The sequence below is a fragment of the Vulpes vulpes genome, chromosome 16, assembly GCF_048418805.1.
Source record: "Vulpes vulpes isolate BD-2025 chromosome 16, VulVul3, whole genome shotgun sequence".
In the NCBI taxonomy this organism is placed as follows: domain Eukaryota; kingdom Metazoa; phylum Chordata; class Mammalia; order Carnivora; family Canidae; genus Vulpes; species Vulpes vulpes.
In genome coordinates, this window is record NC_132795.1 from 60849591 (window position 1) to 60875101 (window position 25511).

Genomic DNA, 25511 nt, shown 5'->3' on the forward strand with positions numbered 1-25511 from the left:
CTCCCTGGACCATTACTTCTTACTGAAACAACTGCAATACCGCCTACTTGGTGCCCCTGTCTCCCTCTCCAATTTGCTGTTGTTATAATCTGTTCTCTACCCAGAAGCCAGGGTAGTCTTTAAAAATGAAAATCACACGTTGCCCTCCTGCTTAAAACTCTCCAGTGACTTCCCATCACTCTTGGAATCAACTCTAAAACTCCTCTCATTTCCTAGCAAAGCTCAATAGGATCTGTCTTTTTCTACCTCTCAGCCTCGTCTCCTCCCACTCTCTCCTCCCTGCCTACTCCACTCCAGCCACACCGTTTGCCCCGTATCTGTCCAAGTTCCCATGCAAGCTTAGCTTCCAAGCTTTTGTCCCTCTGTCTGGAAAGTTCTTCTCTTACATCTTCACATGCCCCTTCCTTTTTCCTTTGCAAACTCAGCTCAAATGTTACTTCTTAGAGAGGGCTTCCCAGTCTACATTATCTTAAAAAACACTACCTCCCCCACTCCTGCCCCATTGCTCTCTGCCCTTTTTCCTACTTTTCTTCTTAGCACTTAACCCATCTGACAGTATATGTTATTTGTTTGTTTGCCATGCCTACTAGAATGTCAGCACTCCTCAGGGGTCACAATATTGTTTGTTCACTACAGTATCCACAGCAACTAAGTAGTCTAGGACATAGCAGGTGCGCACTCTCCTTCTCTCTCTCTCTCTCTCTATATATATATACATGTATGTGTATATATATATATATGTATGTGTGTGTATATATATATATATATATATATATATATATATATATATATTTTAAAGATTTTATTTATTCATGAGAGACACAGAGAGGCAGAGACCCAGGCAGAGGGAGAAGCAGGCTCCTCACAGGGAGCCCGATTCAGGACTCGATCCCAGGACCCCGGGATCACACCCTGAGCCAAAGGCAGACGCTCAGACGTTCCACAAATATATATTTTTTAATACATGAAGAAATGAATAGTGCTTTGCACAATTCTTGGAACACAACAGATAGCTTAAATCTGTGATGTTGATTTTAGAAGTTAAAAAATGTTAATGTTAAAAAATGTTAAACAGAAAAGCCAAAATCCTCTAGTGATACTCCTTAAGATGTCAAAAACAGAAACATCATATTTCCATTTAATTTCAATATATACACATTATATTGCACTTACTTGGAGTTTCTTCTAAAATTTCTTGGAACTTGGTTCTCTCGTAATCCACCAGCTGGCGTTGAAGATGTGGTCTAAGACTCCTAATTGTAAAATTGACCATGTCCATTTTCATGAGGTCCAGGACATGAAATATTTGTCTAAAAATTTTAGAATTAAAATAGTTAGAGTGATGTTTAATGACTGAAATTCATTAATTGTGATCTATTTGACAGGCTGGAAAAGATAAACATCCCCAAATAGTTTTGAAATTCCAATTGCCATTGGCAAGGTCACTTTTTTCTATCTTTCTTTTTTTTTTTTTTATTTAAGATTTTATTTATTGGTTCATGAAAGACATAGAGAAAGAGGCAGAGACATAAGCAGAGGAAGAAGCAGGCTCCCTGCAGGGAGCCCAATGTGGAACTCAATTCCAGGACCCGGGACTATGCCCTGAGCCAAAGGCAGATGCTCAACCACTGAACCACCCAGGCGTCCCAGCAAGGTCACTTTTAATAGAAGGCATTACATGTGCATTCCAAAGGTATTCTTCACAGATCTCAAGAGTATTTGCTTGAGCAAATACAATACCTCCAGCTGATCCATTACACCCAGCCGTAAACTGATAGACACTAAGAAGGATAAACAATGAGTCTTAATGAGACAAAGAAGATTCAAAAAGGAATCTTCATTTGAAAGCCCTGAAATCTTAAGGAGTCTGAACAAAGTATATATGGTTTCTATTCCTACTGGAATGGGAACAGGTGGAGAGAAAAGAAAAAAACGTACAGGGCACTGAGGCACAGAGGAAAAATACTTCAGTTTTGCTTATCTGGTTTTCTTCTAAGATCAAGGATTCCTTTGAAAGACTAGTTATTATTCTGTGTTGCTCAATTCCCACACTTCCCTATTGTGTGTGTGTTTTAAAGATTTATTTATTTATTTGAGATAGAAACATGAGCAGGAGGGGCAGGAGAAAAGATAATCTCAAGCAGACTCTGCACTGAGCACAGGGCCGAATTTGGGGCTTGATCTCAGGATCCTGAGATCACAACCTGAGCCAAAACCAAGAGTCAGCACTTAACCAACTGCACGACCCAGGCACCACCTACCCACCCACCTTCCTTTTTGAATGAACTCAAAGATACTCTGAGAAAATGCAAGCAGTGTAAGTGCTAACCTCAGCACCTCCACAATGTTGCTGGTCGCCTTTAGCTCTTTGATATCGTCATCTCGAACGGGAGCACACAGCTTTCCCATCGTACTGATGACATAGTTGGCCAGGCCCTGGATGTCGACAGCACTGTGCTCAGCCTGCTGCCTAATGAGGTCTGTGTCCAAAACTTCACAGATCTGGTTGCGAAGTCGGTTGCCACCAGGAGTCAGAAAAGAGAGGAGAATCTACACAGGGAAAGGAAAGAGAAGTTAACAGCATCATTATGTGGATAAGGGTTGTCATTTTTTACTTCCAGATGACTAAGCTCCTTGTCCATATTTTAATGCCTTGGATGCCACAGAAGCTTTCATTGTCTGGTGGTGGGTCAGAGTGGGCACTCTAGTGTCTCAACTCTAAAAAGAAAGTTCTATCTTCTGAATTAAAGCCTCCACCCCAACCCATGGGAAGTTACTGAAACTACCAAAATGAGAACAACTGGCAAGGAAGCAGTATTACTGAAATAACTTCAAATAGTTTACAGATAAACCATGCAAAGAGAGAACAAGTTGCAGATCATGGCTGCATAAGGACCCTTTAAAGAAGAGCAAATGGAAATACCCTATGGGCTCCATTAGTGTATTTTCTATGTAAAAATATTATATATTATATAAGCAACCTCTCCTGAGTATTCACCACACAGCACACACTGTGCTTACACACACCACACATGGTTGGGAATACAGGCTCTGAGCCAGAGCATCTCAGCTCAAATTCCTCTCCACTCCTCAAAGCTGTGTGACCCTGCATAAGGGAACTCCATTTCTTTTTTATTCAGTAAAAATAACAGAAGTAACTACCTCACAGCATTATGGTAACAATAATGAATAATCTAGTGTTTGGCATAGAGCAAGTACTTTGTGAATGTCAGTTAAAACTGTAACTGTCATATCATTTAATTCTTATGATTACCCTGCAAGTACTCAGGACACAAAAAGTCATGGAGGGAAAGCTTTTGTTAGACAACCTGTCACTAAACCAGGCTGTCTGGCTCGTGAGTCTGTGCTTTTAACTACTGTGACCACTACTCTGTGTGCTAAACATTGCCCTGTGCTCCTTCCATTGCCCTATTTCCCCTAGCTCCCACCCCACCCAAGGAAGTGCATTTCAGAAAACACTCTTCCAGTGATTGAATTTACTCAGTTTTCCAAAAAGAATCTCCAATACTCTTTAGAGGACATAAAAACAGCCTCTGGGGGAAAAAAACTTACTAATCAATACAATATTAACTTGCCTCTCTGATTTCTTCAAACAGTTTGATGGCATGTTCATACTCGGGAGGCTCAGCATTCAGTTCTGACTCCAGGACGTCCCAGAAAGCCCGGTGGACAATGTGTTTTACTCGACTGGCTAAGCTACAGGAAGGAAATGAGTTGTTTTTAAAAATAAGCATTATCTTTCCTGATTATAAAAGAAACATGCTCATTGCAGAAATCTTAGAAAATGCAGAAAAAACCCCCCAGAAAAATGGCTCATAATCTCATTTTTAATCTTTTGACACATTTTCCTTGTTCAAAGTATTGTTTTAATATAGTTGAGAATAATCAAATAATTTTGGTTAATATTCTGTCCTAAGAGATTCCCCCCACACTTTAAAAATGCTTCCTTGCTATAGCTTCAATAAATTCATAAAATTCTGTCTTAAGGAGATTCCATAATTTACTCAGCTACTCTTTAAATCTTTAGACTTGTTCTAGATTTGTGGGGATGAGACAGCAAAGTTGCTCTTTCCTCAACAGCTAAAGTTTCATTGCACAGAAAAGAACAGACTGACCCGAAGGAGACATGCATGTGAATTGCTGCCAACCGCAGTTTAGATGTCCCATTTAAAGTTAGCCAGACCAAAATGCTGAAATAGGAACTTTACTAGGAAGAGCTCACAATAGAATAGGTGGCCACTTTGCTTCACCCCTTATGTCAATGCCCTAAAATAGATGCACATTTAAATACGCATCCCTACTGAACTTCTATATTTGGCAACAGTTTTTTAAAAAAGCACATATTTCCCTGCACGGCACTCACTTATGAGTCTCCAACCCCTGCAGCGCATACATCTCTCCCAGGCAGAGGCCATAACTTCTCTTTTAAGTACCTGCCACTATACCCAGCACACTACCTGACATACATGAGTGTTTGATGAATGCACAGTGAATGAATTAATAATTTGATAGTTAAGCACATCCTTTTAGAGTATAAATAGCTAAACATACAACAATGCTATGAGAAATTAAAATTAGCTTTCTAAGGAGTGTGAGTTAAAATTGTTTCTGTATCTGCAAATGCTATATTCTACCCAGCAACTTTATTTATTTTTTTTTTAATATATATATATTTTTTTAATTTTTATTTATTTATGATAGTCACAGAGAGATAGAGAGAGAGGCAGAGACACAGGCAGAGGGAGAAGCAGGCTCCATGCACCGGGAGCCCGACGTGGGATTCGATCCCGGGTCTCCAGGATCGCGCCCTGGGCCAAAGGCAGGCGCCAAACTGCTGCGCCACCCAGGGATCCCTACCCAGCAACTTTAAATGTTAAAACTTATTCTAGTTGCCTGACTAGATTTATTTAACGTAAATGCTATTTCTAATGTTGACCCTCTTGAGCAGCTATAGAACAATTAGAAAGGCAAACACTGCTAGGATGGACTTTCACCCTTGACTTTACAAGCCTCATGTAGTTGGCTTTAATGGATCAATGGCTCATAATATGCTATTGCATTTTTAAATAAAGGTAATGGTCAGTCCTAAGCTTGCACTCTGCTTTCCTTGCTCACATTTTCCAGCTATGGCAGAAAATGAAGGAAGGAGGCATTCCTATTTCCCATAGTATCAAAATACTTATGTTCAAGGTACTCAGATACCTATGAGCATGCATTTCAAGTGAGTATTTTAGTCCCTATCATATCCTTGGGGAATGTGAGGTTCAGAAATGGACTCAGCAGAGCCAGGATTCAAACCCAGAGCCTGTCTGATCCTAAAGCACAGTGCTTCACTAATGCCTATATCTGCAACTTTTGAATTTAAAGTATAAATACTCCCAAATTGTCTTTTGCTATACTTCATAAAACACACTAATTTTAACTTCGAACATTCATTTTCATTAGTCAGTCAAAAATGTTTCTAAGGCATCCAATATGTGCCAGGCCCTGTTTTAGGTGCTGTGGTTACTATAGTAAAAAGAAAAGTATCTGCTCTCAAAAAGCTTATTTGTTAGCAGGGACAGAAAGACAAAACCAAAACACATTAAAAATGAATAAGGCAATTTCAGAACCATGAGGAAGACAGAACAAGACAGTGTGGTAGATAGTGATGGGGAAGCTGCTAACTTCAATGATGGTTGAAGAAAACTTCTCTAACACAGTGACCTTTGAGTTGAGACTTGAAGGAGGAACAAACAAGCAGCCAGTGAAAATCTAAGGGAACAACACTGAAAAAGCAGAAAGGAGGACAAAGTCCTTACACAGGATCAAGCTGGTGTACTCCAAGGTCAGCATAGAAGCCAGAGCATCTGAGGCATAGCAAGCAGGAGGGAAAGAAGAGACACAGTTGGGAGTAGGGCCTTGCTGCCTAGGGGTTTGAGTTCTTATTCTAAGTGTAATAGAAAACCATTAAAGGATTTTAAGCAAAGAAATGACTGACCTACTCTGATTAACCCTTTTGAAAGATCACTCTGGCTACCATATGGATATGGAGGATGGACCATGGGAACCAAAGATGGAGCCAGGACAACCTGCTAGGACTTCAGAGTCGAGGTCAGAAATGATGGTGGCTGGGCCTAAGAGTGTAGTAGTAGAGCCGGTATAAAGAATTGTGGTAAAATGCAGTTACCATAGAAAACCAAACAGATACACCTATTTTGGCCAGTAATCTTAAAAAATATTAATGATTATTATGAATAATAACCTCAAGAGGGGACTATGATCCATATTTCAAAGAAGGAAAATTATGATGTTGCTATTTTCCTGCTTTAAAACAAATAAACATAAAAGCTCTAAATAGGATCAAATATTATATGCTGTCTTAATTGATAGAGGAAATACCTCTATATTTATTTTTTTATTTTACTTTATTTTCTTTTTAGGATTTATTTATTTATTTATTCAGAGAGAGAGAGAGAGAGAGAGAGAGAGACAGGCAGAGACACAGGCAGAGGGAGAAGCAGGCCCCATGCAGGAAGCCCAACGTGGGACTCGATCCTGGGTTTCCAGGATCATACCCTGGGCTGCAGGCGGCGCTAAACCACTGTGCCACCGGGGCTGCCCCTGCCTCTAAATTTATAAATGACACTGTGAGGTTGAAGATTCAGTGTCATTATTCATGAGCTAACTATGCCTGTAAAGGTGATTTATGTGTAGTTATGACCTCAAACCTTTTCTCCTCTTTGTCCGAGGGGATTTATAAGCCACTGAAGTCAGAGAGGCTGAAGCAGGATGTAAGAGCATGGCTCTAACTAGAGGTCTCAGGGTTGGGAGGGTTGGAGCCGGGGGCAGTGAGGTTAACCAGGGGTGCCCATGTAGTTGTAATTCCTATCTTCAGATGTTTCTGAGTCACCTATTCTTAGGACTTTGGCAGCTCAGCTACATTTATTTATCTTTCATAACTTGAATATCAGTTTTTAAGAAGTCGACCTGCAAACTCTCTTGAGCATGTACTATATGTCAGGCATTGTGCTAGGCAATGGAGATAGAGCAGCAAACAATATAGACATAGTTCCTCCATTAATGGTGCTTTGGTCACATAATAAAGACAGATACTGAACATAAAATTATAAGCCTTCTTAGCAAAAAGGGGCAATAGGAGTATTTAGGAAGGGGATTTAATATAAACTAGTATGCTCCCGATATGTCAGGAAAAGCTTCCTCAGGAAGTGACATTTAAGCTAAGTTCTAAAGATTATGGGTAACATGTACCCTAGAAGAATGGTTTTAAAAACAAGTATAAGATCCTGTTAGAGAACTAACCAATTTTTATTCCCAGTGGCTATTATACGAGACTTCTAGGAATCCATGTGAACGTGTTTGTGTTTGTGTGTGTGTGTGTGTGTGTGTGTGTGTGTGTCTGTGTGTGTGAGAGAGAGAGAGAGAGAGAGAGAGAGAGAGAGAGAGAGAGACTCCACAGCTTGGTTTACATATAACAAAGGCCTCTGGATTACCTGTTCTCAGGGAGGGCATCTTGTTTCAATTGAAAATTCTCATTTACAGCAATTTCATGAGCAAGTGTCATGTTTGATAAGTTCCTTGCTGCAGCCATCACTTCGTCAAATGTTACGACCCTGGGAGGGCTTGTTGCTGAAAGAAAAACAAACCTCAGTTCATGTCATGGAGGAAAAGCTACCATCGAATGAAGCCTCCCGAAGCAAACAGAGTTTAAGTTATTCTAATATATACATTCAGAGTTTTACAAGTTAAGACGACCATATACTAAATTAGGTAGATTTCCCTGCTAATTACTTAAGACTTCAAAAATTCAAGAACTCCTTTGATAGTTTCAGTTACTGTATTAATAAATTCTCAAATGTTTTATTTATTTTTAAAAGATTTTATTTATTTATTCATGAATGACAGAGAGAGAGAGACAGACAGACAGAGGGAGAAGCAGGCTCCATGCAGGAAGCCTGATGTGGGACTCGATCCCGGGTCTCCAGGATCACACTCTGGACTGCAGGCGGCACTAAACTGCTGCGCCACCGGGACTGCCCAAATTCTCAAATGTTTTAGAAATTATCTTATTAACATAAGCTATCATAAGTTACTTTTCTTTTATTAAATCATGTCACATTTTAGTACCTCTTGGTATCTGCACTTATTACACAGTAATATGCAGGAACTTGGTAAGACTACTTTTATTCTGTCATTTGTAACTTTCATTAATTTAAGCAGACTCAAGATGAAATAACTGATTTTTTTAAAACTATAACTTCTAAAAGTATAGGCAGTATAGCATAATGTTTAGGTTTAATTCCAATTTCTGCTGCTGGTAGATATTATTTGACTTCACTACGGCATAACTTACCTCCTCAGGGCTGTCTTGAGGTGATTAAGTAATTTAAGTAAAAAAGAACAAAGTAAGAACTTCATAAATGTAGATAATTAAAATAAAATTAATCTGGTAAACTGGATACTCAGTAGGAAGTAGTAAATAAAGAATTATTCTAATTACTTTTTAAAAAAGATTGTATTTATTTATTCATGAGAGACACAGAGAGAGAGGCAGAGACACAGGCAGAGGGAGAAGCAGGCTCCCTGAAGGGAGTCCGATGTGAGTCTCAATCCCAGGACCCCGGGACCATGACCTGAACCAAAGGCAGATGCTTAACCACTGAGCCACTCAGGTGTCCCTATTCTAATTACCCCTAAAGATTATTCTAAAAAATTATTCTAATTCTAACAAGTTAAAATCTTTTAAAAATCACTATTGGAATTCTTAGCTTCAATTAATTAAAATCACTGCCTAAAACAACAGTACTGGCTGGCAATATTTTGCTACCTAAAATAATTTTTTAAAGAAGCAGAGGAGAAAGAGAAGGAAGAGGAAGACCATCTAGAAGAGGACGGGGAGAAAGAGGGAAAAACGGTGATACATGGAATTAGTGAAACTTCCCCTCTTTAGGATGCCTGCGTCCCCTGTTAGAGACACCAACCTCATATGTAGTATAAAGAGTGAGAAAAAGCACAGAAAGGTAGGTGGCTGCTAGTCAGTTCTTTTCTCAATTCTCTGTGCCATTAAGATTCTTTCAAGAGGGACTCCTGGGTGGCTCAGTGGTCCCCTTTTCATGTTTTAAATGTATATCATGGGTAAATGTTTTAGTTATAATCCTTTTTTTTTTTAAGAGTTGTTTATTTATTGGAGCGAGGGGTGTAGGAGTGGGCAGAGGGAGAGAAAATCCTGAAACAGACTCCTCGCGGAGTATGGAGCTCAACAGGGCACAAGCCCCAGGATCCTGAGATCATGACCTGAGCCCAAATCAAGAGTTGGCTGCTTAGGGGATCCCTGGGTGGCGCAGCGGTTTGGCGCCTGCATTTGGCCCGGGGCGCAAACCTGGAGACCGGGGATCGAATCCCACATTGGGCTCCCGGTGCATGGAGCCTGCTTCTCCCTCTGCCTGTGTCTCTGCCTCTCTCTCTCTCTCTGTGACTATCATAAATAAATAAATAAAAATTAAAAAAAAAAAAAAAGAGTTGGCTGCTTAACTGACAGAGCCACCCAGGCCCACCATGTTTTAGTCATAATTCTAAGTGAGAAGAGTCTATACATATATACATACATATGTCAACATGAAGAATGAATATGGCAAAGTACCACCAGCTTTCATCTTTGGGTGATATTATAGGCAAAATTTTCTTTTCTCTATACTTACGTAAATTTCCAAATTTTAAAAAATGAGATTATATAGATTTAAAATAAACATAAATGAACAAACTTTTTGAAGTGTACATTTGATTATATTAAACATTAGTTGCTTCTTTCTGCATTTGCTTTGTCTAAGGTGTTATATTTCCTATACAAAATGTCAATTAAAAAGCTTAAAATAAAAAGAACAAACATACTTGCTTTACATATCTCTAGCTTCCACACACAAAAAAGGGAAAAGACATCTCCCTCATTATGGCCACCTTTTAAAATCTCACACCCCTGGTGTAGTAATTCTCTTCGTGGGCAATTTTCTAGGGTGATTTGCACAACAGGTTTTGAAATCAGCAGGAAACCCTTTAGATTATTTCACTTCCTGCCTGACCCTTGAATTGGGGCAAGCTTCCTTCCGTGTAAATCAGCAATTATCAGAAAAGACCAATTTGAATTTATCCTAGAATATGGCCCAAGAAGTGATCTCAAGAGGGAATGACTTTCCACTACTTGAGAGAAAAGACAGATGGGGTTTAAGGCCCTGATTTATAGTAAAACCAAAGCAGATCAGAGACAGTAATGCAAATTAAAATGGGCAGATAGAAAAAAATAATAACAAAAAAATAAAATGGGCAGATTGTAAACTTTAGTGGCTACTTATTCCTGTCTTTGCAGTGCTATTATGGTACATCTAGAAAGGAGGGATAGTTTGTACTTTGCTCTCATTTAAAATCTAACACACATGCCTAGAATCACCCTCTCCCCCCGCACACCCTGCTCCCCCATCAGCTTACAAGCAGGAGAGCTGGATTTGCTGGAAGAGTCGCTTGTAAAGCTCTGCCTGGAGCACTCATAGTCACTGAGTGAAGCCATGCTTTCGGAAAACCGGGAAGAGTCTGAATCGCTTGGCTGGTCCTCACCCACACACTGCTTCTCACCATTGAAGGGCATTCTGTGTCACTGGAGTGTGGGCAAAGAGATAGCACCTGCAGACAAACAGACCCTGCGTCAGCGCTCTGAGGTACTTCACTGGCATCACAGATGCTTCTTTTAGTGTAGACAGCTTTGCCCACATATGTCACAGTGTTGGAAAGGCCCTAGAAGATAACCTCATCTTTCCCATAGCAGTCAGGCTATTACCAGGCCTTCAAGACTACCTCCCAGAAAAGAGACTCCATCGCCCTAAGTGTGAACTTACTCAGGACATACACAGTGTGAACATGGAACAGCTCTCACAATAACAGATCCTTTAAAACTGTGCAAAAGACACAGTCTCTCTGTTCCTAGGTTTCTAAAACATGGAAAGGGATGTTGACAATGGGTCCTAAGGCCAGACTGCCTAGGTTAGAAGCTCATGTTGTCTTTTGCCATGTGACCTTGAGACAAAAGTCACTAAACCACCTACTTCATGAGTCAAACTGGGCTGAAAGACTAAGCTTGCAGGGTTGCTTGAAGATTAAATAGGCTTAATTTTATTAAAGTGCTTAGCACCAAAATGTTAGCTATTTTTTTTAAAGATTTTTACCTATTTATTCATGAGAGATGGGGGGGCGGGCAGAGGGAGAAGCAGGCTCCATGCAGGCTGCCCAACGTGGGACTCGATCCCAGGTCTCCAGGATCCCGCCCTGGGCTGAATGTGGCACTAAACCACTGAGTCACCAGGGCTGTCCAAATGTTAGCTATTATTACTGTTCCTATGGCTTTGTTTTAAGTAAAATAGTTTTGAAATCAGCCTCTTTAATTCCTCGTGAGCCTCTTGGGAAAGAAGAAGACTAACTAAAATCTCTGGCTGGCAAGTCTTCAGGTTCTTCTCCATTTTCCTGTGAACTATCATGATATAAAGAGTAAAGCCTGACACTGGGTTTGCACTTGACAGCTGACTTGGTACCACTATCACCCAATGAACAAACAGGCACCAAAGATCCTAATTCATGGGTCAGAGATGGGCTCTGGGGACAATGGGACTTACTATGCCATAAAACCAGTCCCTTGACTTTATTGACATCCAGTGCTGTATCTGAGACATTAGACTGCCTCCCAGGTATAGGCCCAGTCACCTTCTAGAAAGGAGATCCTGAGCACATTAGGATGTCCCAGCCTGAGCCCATGAGCCTCAGCCAAGGCCCAAGACAGAGCTGGTGTGGTGTTAGCTGACACTGAGGGGAACCTGGGCCTGAGGAGGAAGGCACCTCAAATCCTAAACAAACAATAATGACAGAAGGATTCATGGAGTCTCTTTAAACCTGAGCCAGTCCATGCAATGAGATATACAGATCTTTCAAAGCTACAAAAACTTGAAAACACAGCTATGCATAGTATGTCTAGAACTCCTGCGCAGTCTCTTCAATGATTCCTTTCATATTTATTGAGCACCTACTATGCAGCAGCACCAGGAAAGATAACAGTGAACAAGAGAGACAGGGCGCTACACTGATGGCTCACAACTCCAGTTACCTACAACTATGTGTGCCTGAGTCTAGAACACAAGAAAAGGGGAAACAAGACATTGCTGAGGAAGCACAAGGAAGGAGAGGCAGGGTGGGACTATGGGGGAATCTTGCCTTTGTAGAGAAATGGTGCCATAATTTATCCCTTGGGTGGTCACAGAGACAAAGATGAACCTCAGAGGGACTTATTAAAGGTCAAATGCCCAAGGGCATTTGCCCCTGGCCTCCCCTAAACAACCTTCTTCAGTCCTGCCAATCGCACTAGGGCACCCCTCCTGGGGCCAGCACTTCCACAAACAGAAGAAAACCACTAACTAGGAGGCTGAGCAGAGAGCTTCCAGGAAGCTACCACTGAGAGGTCTACCTTGCCCTAGAGTCCTAAGGCCAACCACCACGGACAGAGGCTATAAAATAGCCCTGAACCCTTGCAACCCCAGTGGGGGAAATAACCCCCTTTACCACATGCAAAGCTCTACTTGAGCTTTAACTGTCATCTGCTGGGGAGGAAAGGAATACAGGACAGAAAAAACTGTCAGCTCTAACTCTTTCACTTCCACCAAACCCCAATCCTAAATGGAATACTTGCCCTTCCCTCTAGATTTCTCTCTCCCACTCTGACAACATTTTATGTACCACTGAAGGCATTTCTTGAAAATGCTACCTTCCTCGGGAAGCCTTTACTCCCTGGCCAGAGTGAATGACACCCCTCTTTGCACATCTGCAGCACATGTCCTCTATCTCTGGCATAGAGCTGAGTGCCTTGGACAGTTATTTTCCTCCATGGCTACTTCTGACTTTTCTTAATAAGGCAGGGACTGTGTCTTGTCCATTGCCAGTGTCAAGTACGTGACAAGTATTCATTTAGTGTCAGCTGAATCGGAATCATTGAATCCCATTTGGTACAGCTTCAACCAGAACATTTGCAAAATGATATCACTACACACTTACAGGGCTGGGACTGCCAAAGTTAAAGCATTGGATCAGAGAATCTACCACTTAAACCTACTTTATTAGGTTTAAGACTCAATATTCCCTGGTCCTGGTCACAGTGTTATTTTAATATCTTAAACCTTGTTTCCATTTTGTTATCTTCCTCTGTCATTCCACCATAACACTATGCTCTGTATGCTCTGCTCTTCGTTTCTCTTCACTTTAGCTGTTTTTCCAAGTAAAGGTGAATAAAAGCTTTCATCCACTGGAACTTATGAAGTAGGTTAATAGTTATAACTGTCCATTTCATTTTTCTACTCTAGCTGAACAGCACACTTTGTAGGTTCCTTAATTGTGTCTAACAAGGCAGCAAAGTACAAAGATTTAAAAATAAAAGATATAGGGTAGGAGTTAGAAAGCTAGGGTCTAAGGCCTGGATCTGTCATTAATTTGCTGTGTGACTTTATGCACATCACATTGGCTCTCTTCTCATTTTTCTGAGCAGGTTGGACCAGCTATAAAGGGTCCCTTTTAGCTAGGAATTGCTAAAGTTCTATAAACTCAGGGTTCCATGAGGCTTCACTAGATGTTCTGAGAAATTAAATGTACTCATCGCAGACATGCTTAATAACGTGAAACTATGCTTCTTTCCAATAATTCACTGGAAATAGAATTTCTGGCACAGGGGATGCAACACAAAATTTGAAAGCCACAACGTGTTTAGACACTCTTGTTTGATTGGTAGAAGCCTCCATAGCACAACTGGGCTTTAGTGCATCCAAAAAGAAACTTTCCTTTGAAGCCCAAATGCCCCTTATTACTCTATAAGAAACTGCCTGTTTCCTCCTCCAGACATACTAATAATACCTAATACATGAGGTTGGTGTGAAACTTCATTTGGTCAATACATGTAGAGTGCTTGGAACAGTGTCTGACAGAGAAAACAGGATATAGATCATTGTTATTATTAATATTATTTTCATTTTTCTCTTGTTATCATTTTAGGCATTAAAAACTAGGGGGGGAGAACCGTTTTACCCCGATGATAAAAATATATTCTCCTACAGATAAACAAGATTGCTAGTTAACCTAGGAAAGTACTCTTGCACTTGTCTGAAATACAAAAGCTGAAAGCAAACAGCCCATCCCAGTGTAAATGGTCATCTGCAAGTTCCTTCACATCTGTTCTTACTTTTCTTGGTCTCGGGTTTCCATATAAGTCATCTGGGGACAAAGCTATTTGACTCAAAAGGTACTGAGGGTAATTAGATGGCTTTAAAAACTACTTTGGATTCTCTCCTAGAACAGTGATAATAAAACCACTCCCTTTCCTTAAGAAAGGTAATGCTTCTCGTACTGACAAACTTAGACCTACTTTAACTTTCGGCCATGGCCGATCACAAGCAAACCAAACAACTTTTCAAGAAACATCACATCTCATCCTACCTAGAGGATTTACTTGCTGGCCAAAGGTAAAGGCAAAGGTAAAAACAGTGGATAACTCCAAGCAAAGCCTCCAACACTACAATGGGTTCCCATCAAGGAGAATAATCACATTTTTCATTGCATTCTTTCTCATTTATAAATTCAATATTATATAATTCTTTCCAAGACCAATGACTGGGATGCAGCTGACATTTATTGTTGAATGAATGGCAATATGAGCACTCACATTTTAGAGAGGAGGAAATGGATACAGAGATCCGAAGAGGACACTGTCTCCTTCCCATGTCCCACGACAGATGGTGGGGAGATGGGTTTTTAATTTGCTGGTCAATTCCTTAGCCTACGTCCACACTACCAACTTTACTTCTTTATTTCCTTTCCATAGCAAATTCATTTGCAAATGGTCCAGCATGGGTTCAGAATTACAAAGGTCCACCAGTAACAATGTATATGTCCATGAAACAGTAAGAACGCTGGCTCTGGAGTCAGGTCAACTGGGTTCTTGATCCTGACTCTTGATATTTACTGAGTGGAGAAAGGGAACGTAGTCATTTGTAAAATGGGGCTAATAATAGTATCTATGTCATAGAATTGTGAAGATTAACTGAAATAGTCTATGTCAAGTATTTAAGCTCCTTGTCAAAGCTTATTTTGAAAATGACAGATTTTCAACTATTATTTTATTCTTACTAAAAGAAATCATGATTTCCAAACATGTCAATGTCATAAAAACAAAGGAAGGCTGAGGACATGTTCCAGATGAAAAGAGACCTAACAGCTGAGTGCAACAGATGATCCCTGACTGGATCCTGTACCAGAGGGGGAAAAATGCTATTATTGAATCAACTGACAACATTGTTATAATACTTGAATCTACGGTCTGTATTACAATGTTAAATTTACTAAAGTTGATAAATGTACTGTGATTACATATTTAGGAATAAAGGGCCATAATGTATGCAGATTTCTCTAAAATAATTTAATGAGAAAAAGAGAAAACAATAAAGCATATAGAGCAAAATGTTAACAGGTGAATATGAGTAAAAGGTAGACAATAAGGACTTCTTTGCAGTGTTCTTACAACTTTTTCTGTAAGTTTGAAATTATTTCCAAGCAAAAGATTAAAAGAAAAGTACTAAACCAAAATTTCAAGTCTAATTCAGAATGGTCTGGGCTCCTGCAATTTTTAGATTTTGACCGTTCCCACTGCAGAGATAGCTTAGATATTGCTCTATGACAAAAGCTCTTCTAGACAGTCAAGACTTGTCCCAATGTCCTTCTTGAACAGTGTCTAGAAAATAAAACAGGAAATAGGCCAGAGCCCTTCAGAAGAGGCAAATAAATCATCCCTCTTAAGAGTTCATCTCCAGGTGGTTTCCCTTTTCTTAAGAGGCTTCTTGGCAATAGTTTATATTCCTCTGTGATTTGGCCTCTGCTCACACCATCCTGTGCCACTCTCCCCCTAACCCTTCCGCTACAGACATAATGGCTTTCTTCAGGTTACTCAGAGATGCCAAACTTCCTACTTTGGAGCACATGCACCTGCTCTCCTCTCCCCTAGCAAGTTCTTCTTTCTGATCTCCCTGGGATGGGCTCCTTGTTGTCATTTGGGTTCGAAATTAAATGTTACAACTTCCAAGTGACCTTCCCTGATAACCTCACTCCATCTAAACTAGCCATCTAGAGCTGAGAACACTTCCTGGGATAGAGGGAAGCCCAAAGAGTATCACTGAAGAACAAATCAAGCCACATTCCTATTCATATTGTAACCCGGGGTTTCCTTCTTCCTTTCCCACTCATACTGCCCATATTCCCATAATGCAGTCACTTAAAGTACTATGGTTGCTGTTTCTGTATCTGACTCCCCACTAAATATTAAGCTGTTTGTGGGAAGGGCCATGTCTCTGCTAATTCCCAGTGCCTACCTCAACACATTTCCCAGGCACAGATAATTCAAACCAGCAAAGAATCACAGTTTGTAGAGCTCAAAGAACTGTTTACATTGTGTCTTTCCACTTTCTTAATGTTCACTGATAGTAAATAAAAACAATTAGAGCTAATAGTTACTGTATATTTATTATGTCCCACCCCCATAAGTGCTTTAAGTATTTTATCTCCTTGAATCTTCATTATAATCTTGTTAGCTGAGGTATTGCTATTATCCTCACTTTGTAGATAAGAACCTGAGGTTCAGAGAGGTTAAATTACTTGCCCTACGGTTCACAGCAGTGGCTGAAGAAAATCTGAAATCCAGGGCATGGATCCCTAAGGCCCACACTTTCTACTATTTTAGGATGGCTGGAGAAAATTTGGTGTGCTGCTCATCCTTTCCACTCTCAGTCTGCCAAATCCATCTACCCAAAACCACGTGGATACTTGCATATGTGGTAACAAGCTGACCTTACCCCGAGGTGGCTGCTCAAAGTACTATACCATGAAGGGCATCACTGAAAGAGTCTATTGTCCAAAATAATTCTCAACCACCCAACTAGAGTAAATGAAAATCCTCTATCAGGGAGCCATTCCTTAAGCACTGCACAATCCCTAGTTAAAACCCACATATTATCAAAAGTCTTAACTGCTTACAATCAGTATCAAAAACATCTTGAGGTGAATTATTCAGATTTTCCAGCAATGTCCTGTTTAAGGAAAGGAACTCTTCCAGTTAAGGTTGGGTCATGGAAATGAGAAAATTCAAGGAATATCCGGTGGGTGTCATCCTTGAAGACCAGGTCAAGGTCACACGCAAAGACAAGCATTCACATACATGTAGTAAAGGACAAGGAGTCGGAGGTATAAGACTGGGCTCTGAAGAAAAAAAATTGTAGATGGTGTGGAAAATCTCCGTCTTCTGCAAAATGCTGCTTTAGAACCCGTCCCAAACAGCAGTGCTAAAAATTTATTCATATGCAGCAAGGCATAAACCACAGAGCACAGAGATAGGCTCCAGCTCCATTCAGCTAAAGAATACTGGTCTTCATCAAATTAGAGCCAACAAAGAGCTAGATAAAGGCCAACAAGCCAGTCATTGTCTGAGAAAGCAGATGTTCATGCAACACATAACATTACAGCATCAGGGAGAAGGATTTCTAGGCACTTTTCACACTTGGAAACACTTCTCCTCCCACCCCTGGCTGGCCTATTTTAGTACCTGTGCTTCCTCCTCTGGGGGCCTCAACTCCTCACAAAATGGCACTGAAGCTGCTTCCACACATGACTGGGTTATCTTCAGCCCTGGGCCACCTCAAGCGGGGCCACCTCCACGGGCTGCCAGAGTGATGTATGAAATCCCTGGAGGCAAGAGGACACAGCAAACAGGGAGCCGCCTCAAGTGGGAACCACTGCGATAACCTCGTTATGGTCGCGGCAGGTGGCAAAGAGCAGGGTCTCTGGCTGGGCTGGAGATCATGGGACCACAGGGATCTTGGGGGCTGAGGGCAGTGGGGACAAGGACAGCTTGTCTGGTTTCTCAAGGTTAACGTAACAGGACAACCGCCAAAGACCATTATTTGCCAAACTTCTAGTCATTTGGGTACCAGTGTTCACGCCTGTTTCCACATCTCCACCCTCATCTATAACCTAATTTATCAATCACTTCTATCTCGACTAGATTTTTGCATTTAAATGCATTTATTTTAAAAGTTTTATGTCACCGTGAAATCGCTTGTCTAATGCAAGTGTCCCCCAATACTAACCAAAACGCAGAACCCTGTTCGTCCACGTGCCACCTCAAAGTGCCACCTCAAAGCAGCGCTGTTACCCCGAGTGGTGCCCCCCAGAGGAGCGGTTCTGGGCAGCACAAGCCACCCCGAGAGGTCAGGCGTTCGAGCTCGGGGCCTGACCGGCCTCGGCTCCGGGGACGCGCCAGCAGTCGGTCCCCGCGTCCCTCCAGCCGCCCCTCCCTCCAGCAGCACGTTTCCTGTCAAAACAAACCCTTGGGGGAGGGGACGGCGGAGGCCGAGCCGAGTGCCCGGGAAACCCCGGCAACAAACCCAAACACACGCTTCGGGCCGCGCCCGGCGCCCCCCGCGGCCCGGCCCGGCCCGCCCACCCCCGCCGGGCCGGGGGTCGCCGGCGGGAGGGGCGCCCTCTCGGGGCCCGGAGGGTGCGGAGCCGCTCGCGGCGCGGTCGCTGGCCCGAGTCCAGCAGGATGTAAACAGCGGCCAAGAGGCGCGACCCCGCCGCCTCCGGGGCCCGAAGCCCGCGGCCACCCGGACACCCGCCGCGGCCACTCGGTGCCCGCGCCCCGTTCCCACGCGGGACGGCGGTTCGGGGTCAAACAAGGAGACGGGGGAGCACGAAGCGGGGCTTTAACGCCCCCGGCACCGGAGTCCCACGGCAAAGTTCCGAGGTGGGTGGAGGGAGGCCTCGGAGGGAGGCCCTCGGGCCGCGCTGGGGCGAGGCGTCGGGCTCCACTGGCCCGGGCCGGTCACCTCGGAGCCCGCGACCCCCTCCCCGATGGATACGCACCGCGTCCGGCGCGGAGGCAGGCGGAGGACACGGGCGACTAGACTGAGGCTGGGTCGGGGGTCCTCGGGGGTCCCCTCACGAGCACCGCGCAGGCACCTCGAACACTCACCAGTCCAACAACCCCCGACCTCCCAGCAACCCCCCCGCCGCGCCCCACGCGGTATTTAAAGGGCCGGGAGGGACTCTGAGGAGGCAGCCACGGCGTGGCCGCGGGACCGGCGGGCGGGGGAAGACGGCCCGCGGGACAGGAGAAATCCAGGTCACCCTCGGCTCCGACAGCAGCGCTCTGACAGATTTGACCTACTACAGAACTGCTGTCCTCATGTGCGGGTGGAAGACGCCGGGGAGAGCTCGGGTTGACGGTGTCCTGCATGCGAGAGGAAACCGTCCCCCCCGCAGGCTTCGAGTGGTGCGGTCCGGGGCCTGCTAGGGGCGGGGAGGAAAGTGTTTACGGAACTGGAGCGGCCGTGCGGCTGGAGCGCCCGGCGATGGGGGCGGGGCTGTCGGGGCTGGGGGGCGGAGCCGAGCCTGGGCGGCCAGGGGGCGGGGCGGGGCCGCCAGGGGGCGGGGCGGGCGCCGGGGGCGGGGCGGGGCCGCCAGGGGGCGGGGCGGGCGCCGGGGGCGGGGCGGGGCCGCCAGGGGGCGGGGCGGGGCTGCGCTCGCGGAGCGCGGGGCTGGCGTGAGCGTGCGGGGCGCCCCGGCGTGGATGGTGTACACGCCCCGGGGCTGCGGGTGGAACTTCTGCTCCCCGAGCACCCCTCATCTAGGCGGGGCGATCCAAATTGGGTGCCCAACATCACTCCGTCCGCACAGACGCTCACAGCCCAACAGACAGGAGGGCAGGTACGTTCCCACGCGCGTCAGCAACCAACCTTGTCACCCACGTTTGTGTCTGCGCCTCCACGTAAACACCGGCCCAGATTTGCATATGCCTGGACTGAAAGATTAGCTCCTGGGAGTCGCACCCACACAGGCTCTCTGAAGGCGTCGACTTCAAACATGGTGTGCATGCAAAAGATAACACATCTCACTTCCTCTAGAGCTCTTGGCAGCACCTCTCTCCTGGAGAAGTGTCGACAGTGGTTAATGTAAATAAGCAGTCCCAGGGCGGGTTCTGTTCAGCTCTTGTGGGCGTGCTTCAGGATGTACAGAAACACCATTCCCCTCAACCGCACACATAAAAACCACTGTATTTTCTGTACACTGGCATTATTTGGGGGAAAGTTTCATGCAGGAATGTAAGTGGATTTTGTATAGGCTGAAGTATTTCTATTTCGCCCTGAAATCATGTATGAATTGTGGAGGCAAAATTGGTTCTAGAAAAAAAAAAAAAAAAAACCAGGCAGGCAACATTTTAAAGGAGAATAGAAAGCCAGTTATCCTGGGTGAAATAATTCGGTATTGCAACATGGACTTGTTTTGGGTTCAGCCCTGGCTCTGACATTAATGACCCATCGGATCTTGGTCGATGGATAACAGTGATAACTATCTCATTGGGTAAGGTGAGGATGGAATGAGATAAATCATCTGAAGTGCTTAGAGCTATACACAGTAAACACTAGTCAGGGTTAGTTTTTGAAACTATTAGGCAAATCACTCTGAACAAACATGCCCGGTGATCTCTATAAATTTGTATTTATGTCTCCTTATGCCCTCTATCCTCCTTTCTAAAAAGTACAACTTGATACAAACCAAGAGATTAAGGATAAACTGCTGTTGCCACCCATAGGTTCTTTCCTGTGAACATGCCCTTGTTTATATTATTTGTTGGAATCAGCAGTCAGGGTAACAGAAGCCTCCAATTTCAATTCTTGCCAAATAACAACCACCACTCAACAACTGCTGTCACCACCCTAAAAGCTCCACAACAGAAAGATTAACCAAAAATATCCCCCCCCCCCCCACTTTTGGACATTGTGACAATGACACATTGCAGCTTTGCTTCTTTTTTGTTAGCTTTATAGGCACTTGTTAAGTATTGTTTTTGTGTTATTACATAACTTGGAACAGGTGAGCATGAGTCAGGAAAGTTATCCAGTCTACCTGAATGACCAGTGGCCTGACCCTAGGCATGGCACTTATTTCAAAGCTCAAATATGTATCTCTCAAAGCCACAATGCAGCAATTTTTTTTTTCAAATCAGATGATTCAAGTTTCAGCATGTGCTGGGGTGAGAACCTTAAGGTGGAAGAGGTGGGATAACATCAGAGACCCAAGCTGGGGAGAGAAAATAACCCTGGAAACACAATCTACTCTTACTTTGACATTAAATTAACTTGCTATCTGGAAACCTTTTGGTCAATTACCTGACCAACCACCCTCAGTCTGGCTTGTATATATAAAAGCCACTTTGAAAAAATATAGTACTATAAAATATTAGGCAATTCCCTTTAAAAACGAACCTTGAATCACGTTCTTGCTCAGAGAGCTCAAGCAGTCATAGAATAAAATCCTCCTTGCTCAAATATGTTGACAACCTTCTGGAAAAAAATGTCTAAAAGGCGATCTCTTTAGTAAGTAAGCTTCTAAAAATTATTTTCACACCGAATTTTTCTAACTTGGCTCTTTGAACCACTTAGAAAATTCAGAGTAATGCAGTTTGTTTGGCACCTATAAATTACATAATAGTCTAAATTTATTCTACTGCCTTTGGCACATACATGACTTAAGGGCTGATCAAAATTATTGCTAGCTGAAGAAATAGAAATACTTATTTTCTCTTTACACATCATAAATCTGAGTTTTAAATTGTAATGAGTCCTTGAAAAAAATCAGAAGATCCGCAAATGTAATTTTAATATGAATTTGCAACTTCTTAACCATTTAACTTCAATAGTGGAGTTGCAACTTGTACTGATTTAGCATAATGTAAATTCAATTGTATATACTCAGATGGGACAGGGTGCAGGGAGCACACAGAATAATTTAAAGACTGGCAGTGATTTTGCCCCCAGCTCTCTCTATGGGAGTTGTGAGGTTTCTCTTCCTGAGTTGATCTCAGTTCTCAGACTTCTCATTTTGCCTCAAGCTTCTTACCCAGGGCTGGCTCCATGGGTGTGCAAACTGTGCAGGTGCATGAAGCCCTACACTTGGAAGAGCCATACCCTCAGTTTAAGGCTCTGCTGCTACCATCTTGAAATTTGTCATAATTTTTTTTTTATTTTTTTTTATTTTTATTTATTTATGATAGTCACAGAGAGAGAGAGAGAGAGAGGCAGAGACATAGGCAGAGGGAGAAGCAGGCTCCATGCACCGGGAGCCTGATGTGGGATTCGATCCCGGGTCTCCAGGATCGCGCCCTGGGCCAAAGACAAGCGCCAAACCGCTGCGCCACCCAGGGATCCCTCGTCATAATTTTTCAATAAAGAGCCCAATTTTTATTTTGCACTGGATCTTGAAAATTATGTAGCTGGTCCTGATCTCTCCACACAGCACATCAGTCTAGAGTTTAAAGGTACTTATTTTCCCTTCACCTGTTCAAATCACTTATTTTATCTAGTGCTCTGTTGAAGAAACATATCTCTGTTGGGGCACCTGGGTGGCTCAGTTGGTTAAGCGGCTGCCCTTGGCTCAGGTCGTAATCCTGGAGTACCAGGATCAGGCCTCACATTGGGCTCCCTGCTCAGTGGGGAGTCTGCTTCTCCCTCTTCCCCTCCCTTGCCCCTCTCTTGTTCTCTCTCTCTCTCTTTCCGCCCTCCCTCCCTCTCAAATAAATAAATAAAATCTTAAAAAGAAAAAAAAACATGTGTGTTTCTATGTCATAGGCAAAAACAAAACAAACCAAAACAAAACTGGGTCTATCTCACATCTTATGACCCATCAAAGGACCTTCCAAAGATAATTTTAACTGCATGTGATTTGGCCTTATGTTCTCCCTTTGGAAACTAATCCCTCACATAAGATAATGACTTCACTGTAGTAGAAACATTGATACATGGAATATCACCTTTTTTTAATATATATATCTCTAGGGGCTAGGAAGGCCAAAAAAGCAGTAAGGGTTGGGGGGAAAGACAATAGAAAGTAGAAGGTAGGGGAGCACCTGGGTGGCTCAGTGGTTGAGCATCTGCCTTTGGCTCAGGGCTTGATCTCAGGGTCCTGGGATCTAGTCCTGCATTGGGCTCCCTGCAGGGAGCCTGCTTCTCCTTCTGCCTGTGTCTCTCTGCCTCTCTCTGTGTGTCTCTCATGAATAAATAAATAAAATATTAAAAAAAGAAAGAAGGAGAAGGTAGAAAAAAAATTAAGCTAAAACAAGCTAGGTAATTGGTAACTAAATGTTCAAAATTTGACCGTACCTTCTAATCAGCTCTTGTCATTCTTTTCTTTTGGTCTTGAAGACAAAGGAGACTTAGATCATTGACCAGTTTTGACCACTTATCAAAATGCTGAGGCTTGATCAAGTTTCCAAAGCACTAGACGCAGTTTTCCCCCTGCCTTCTCTGAACTGAATTAGCATAAAATTGGAGGTGACTTCTCATTGCAGTTGCCTGTGCCTTCACATCTAGATACAGACTCAGACCCTCTTTCCTCACATGCTAAAAGGAAAAATGTTTTTAGAATCCACCCATCCCTTTCACCGTCCATGGGCCCTCTCCACTTACCTGGAAAACACTGTTGTTCCCTGGAAAGCAAAGAGAGTGCGGACCAGGAGTGCAGGCAAGGCTGGGCAGGAAGTGGGAGGGGCCGAGGAGATGTGATGCTTTTCTAAAGTGCACTATGAGAAACCAAAGAGGTGTTGGCACAGAGCCCTGGCCAGACAGTCACTCTCTCTACCCCACCTCTGGGGCCAGCAAGTGGTCATTTTCTAAATACCTGCCTAGTCCATCCAACCACGGATGAACATTTATGCCCTCACTTTAAAAATCCATTGCAATATCCAGTGGAGTACAGGAAGAAATAAAGGAAAGGTTTAAGAAATGTGACTTTTCAGATAGGCTGTTTAACACAAAAATATGAATTACAGAACAATGATTGTTGGGTGATACCGTGTCTGCTTAAGGGAGAGCTTGCATGAGAGAGCATATGTGTGTGTGTGCTCTGTGTTTATAAAATGTATAGAAATGGACTAAAAAGTTACCCTCCAAACTCTTTAGGAGGTAGAGTGGGAGATGTTCCTGATTTATTCTATATATATATACTAATGGCCTATTCCTTTTACAGGGAGAATGTATTTATTCGTATATTACTCTGTAACTCACACTGCCATACAATGGAGCACTCTCATGATTGTCCTCTTAAATATACCTTAGTGGCAGTGGGCTATTAACACTGCATGGTAAATAGCTTTCCCATCTTCTTTTTATTCATATTTTTAAAAGTCATGGTAATCAATGGAACTTTTCATATAAACCATAGAAAGGAATAGATTTGCAAAAGGTCCATCACTACAGTATGTCAAAATTATTTCTGCTGAAAAAGTAAAAATTATTACTTTTTTAGGTTGTTTCCTTCAAGTCCAACTCTTAGACAACATAGGTGCCTGGAGTTTACTTTCATTTAAAATACATGTTGTGCCCCAACATACCACCCCTAAGGATTTCCTTCTTTTGATAATAAATGGGACAGGAATTCTTGCTCAAAATGGTATGAGTCTTGAATAATTTTATTACCTGTGGAGGATGAAAAGTTGAGAGCCCCGAACAGTCAGAACAAAGCTACAGTCTGTACAGTAGCTTTGACCCGAGTTGCTGTGTGTTCCAGTGGAAGGTATTATATGAGGGCACTGAGGTTTATGACTGACCAAAGTGATATTCAGTGACTCATTGAACTGGCAGGTCAAGAATAGAAACCAGAACTCATTTGATGGCTACTCTACAAACACACGCGCACATGCACACACTCATACATGCTCGCGGTGTCACATGCAACGTATCACCCATTGGTAGCATAATTATCTAATTTCCATAACAATCTGTCAACAAGCATACCAGCACTACTACATCAACTAAGCACTCATAGTATTCATAAGCACATTCCATTACATTACTCTGGAAGGGTGCTTGTGTCTTCCAGGAAGTGAGAATGGATTGCTGCCAGCTCTCCTAAAATAGGAAGCCGTTTATGTTTTTCTCTCATATATATATGAAGCAGTCAGAGAAAGGGGAAAAAAAGCAAATTCTGCTGCAAGAAAATCTGGAGTAAAGAACAGTTACAAAGCATTTCTGGCCAATTCCCTGAGACGCATGCTTGGCCGTGACATTGTTTATGTTACAAGTGCACCTGCATGTACATACTCAGCAAATCCTGAACAGCTGAGTACAACAGAATTGAGCACACGTGAATATTAATGCTCAAACTGAAGTCTTCGTTTAAACGGTGGCTACTGTGGTTATATTTCTAAGTTAAAACTTTTTAAAAATTTACAAGTTTATGTAGATCAAAACTCTCTTTTATAAAAAAAAATTATTTATTTATTCATGAGAGACACACAGAGAGAGGCAGAGACACAGGGAGAAGCAGGCTCCCTGCAGGGAGCCCAATGTGGGACTCGATCCCAGGACCCCAGGATCACA

At 42.9% G+C, this 25511-nt stretch overlaps 1 protein-coding gene across 4 annotated transcripts in view; it reads right to left on the bottom strand.

Annotated features, from left to right (window-relative positions):
* The window catches only part of TCP11L2 (t-complex 11 like 2), a 38441-nt gene extending 18940 nt beyond the window's left edge, over nt 1-19501 (bottom strand). The window contains exons 1-7 of one of the 4 annotated variants that reach the window (XM_026010929.2): nt 19304-19501; nt 17681-17820; nt 10501-10692; nt 7515-7650; nt 3597-3717; nt 2330-2550; nt 1174-1310 (exon numbers count right to left, since the gene is read on the bottom strand). In XM_026010929.2, the coding sequence (XP_025866714.1) occupies nt 1174-1310; nt 2330-2550; nt 3597-3717; nt 7515-7650; nt 10501-10657 (772 nt within the window). In that variant the 5' untranslated portion in view covers nt 10658-10692; nt 17681-17820; nt 19304-19501. Of the gene's footprint in view, nt 1-1173; nt 1311-2329; nt 2551-3596; nt 3718-7514; nt 7651-10500; nt 10693-17680; nt 17821-18999; nt 19246-19303 lie in introns of those variants that run through there. The other 3 variants (XR_011997884.1, XM_026010928.2, XM_072741740.1) reach the window with 3 other exon arrangements.
* Nucleotides 19502-25511: the final 6010 nt, after the last annotated feature.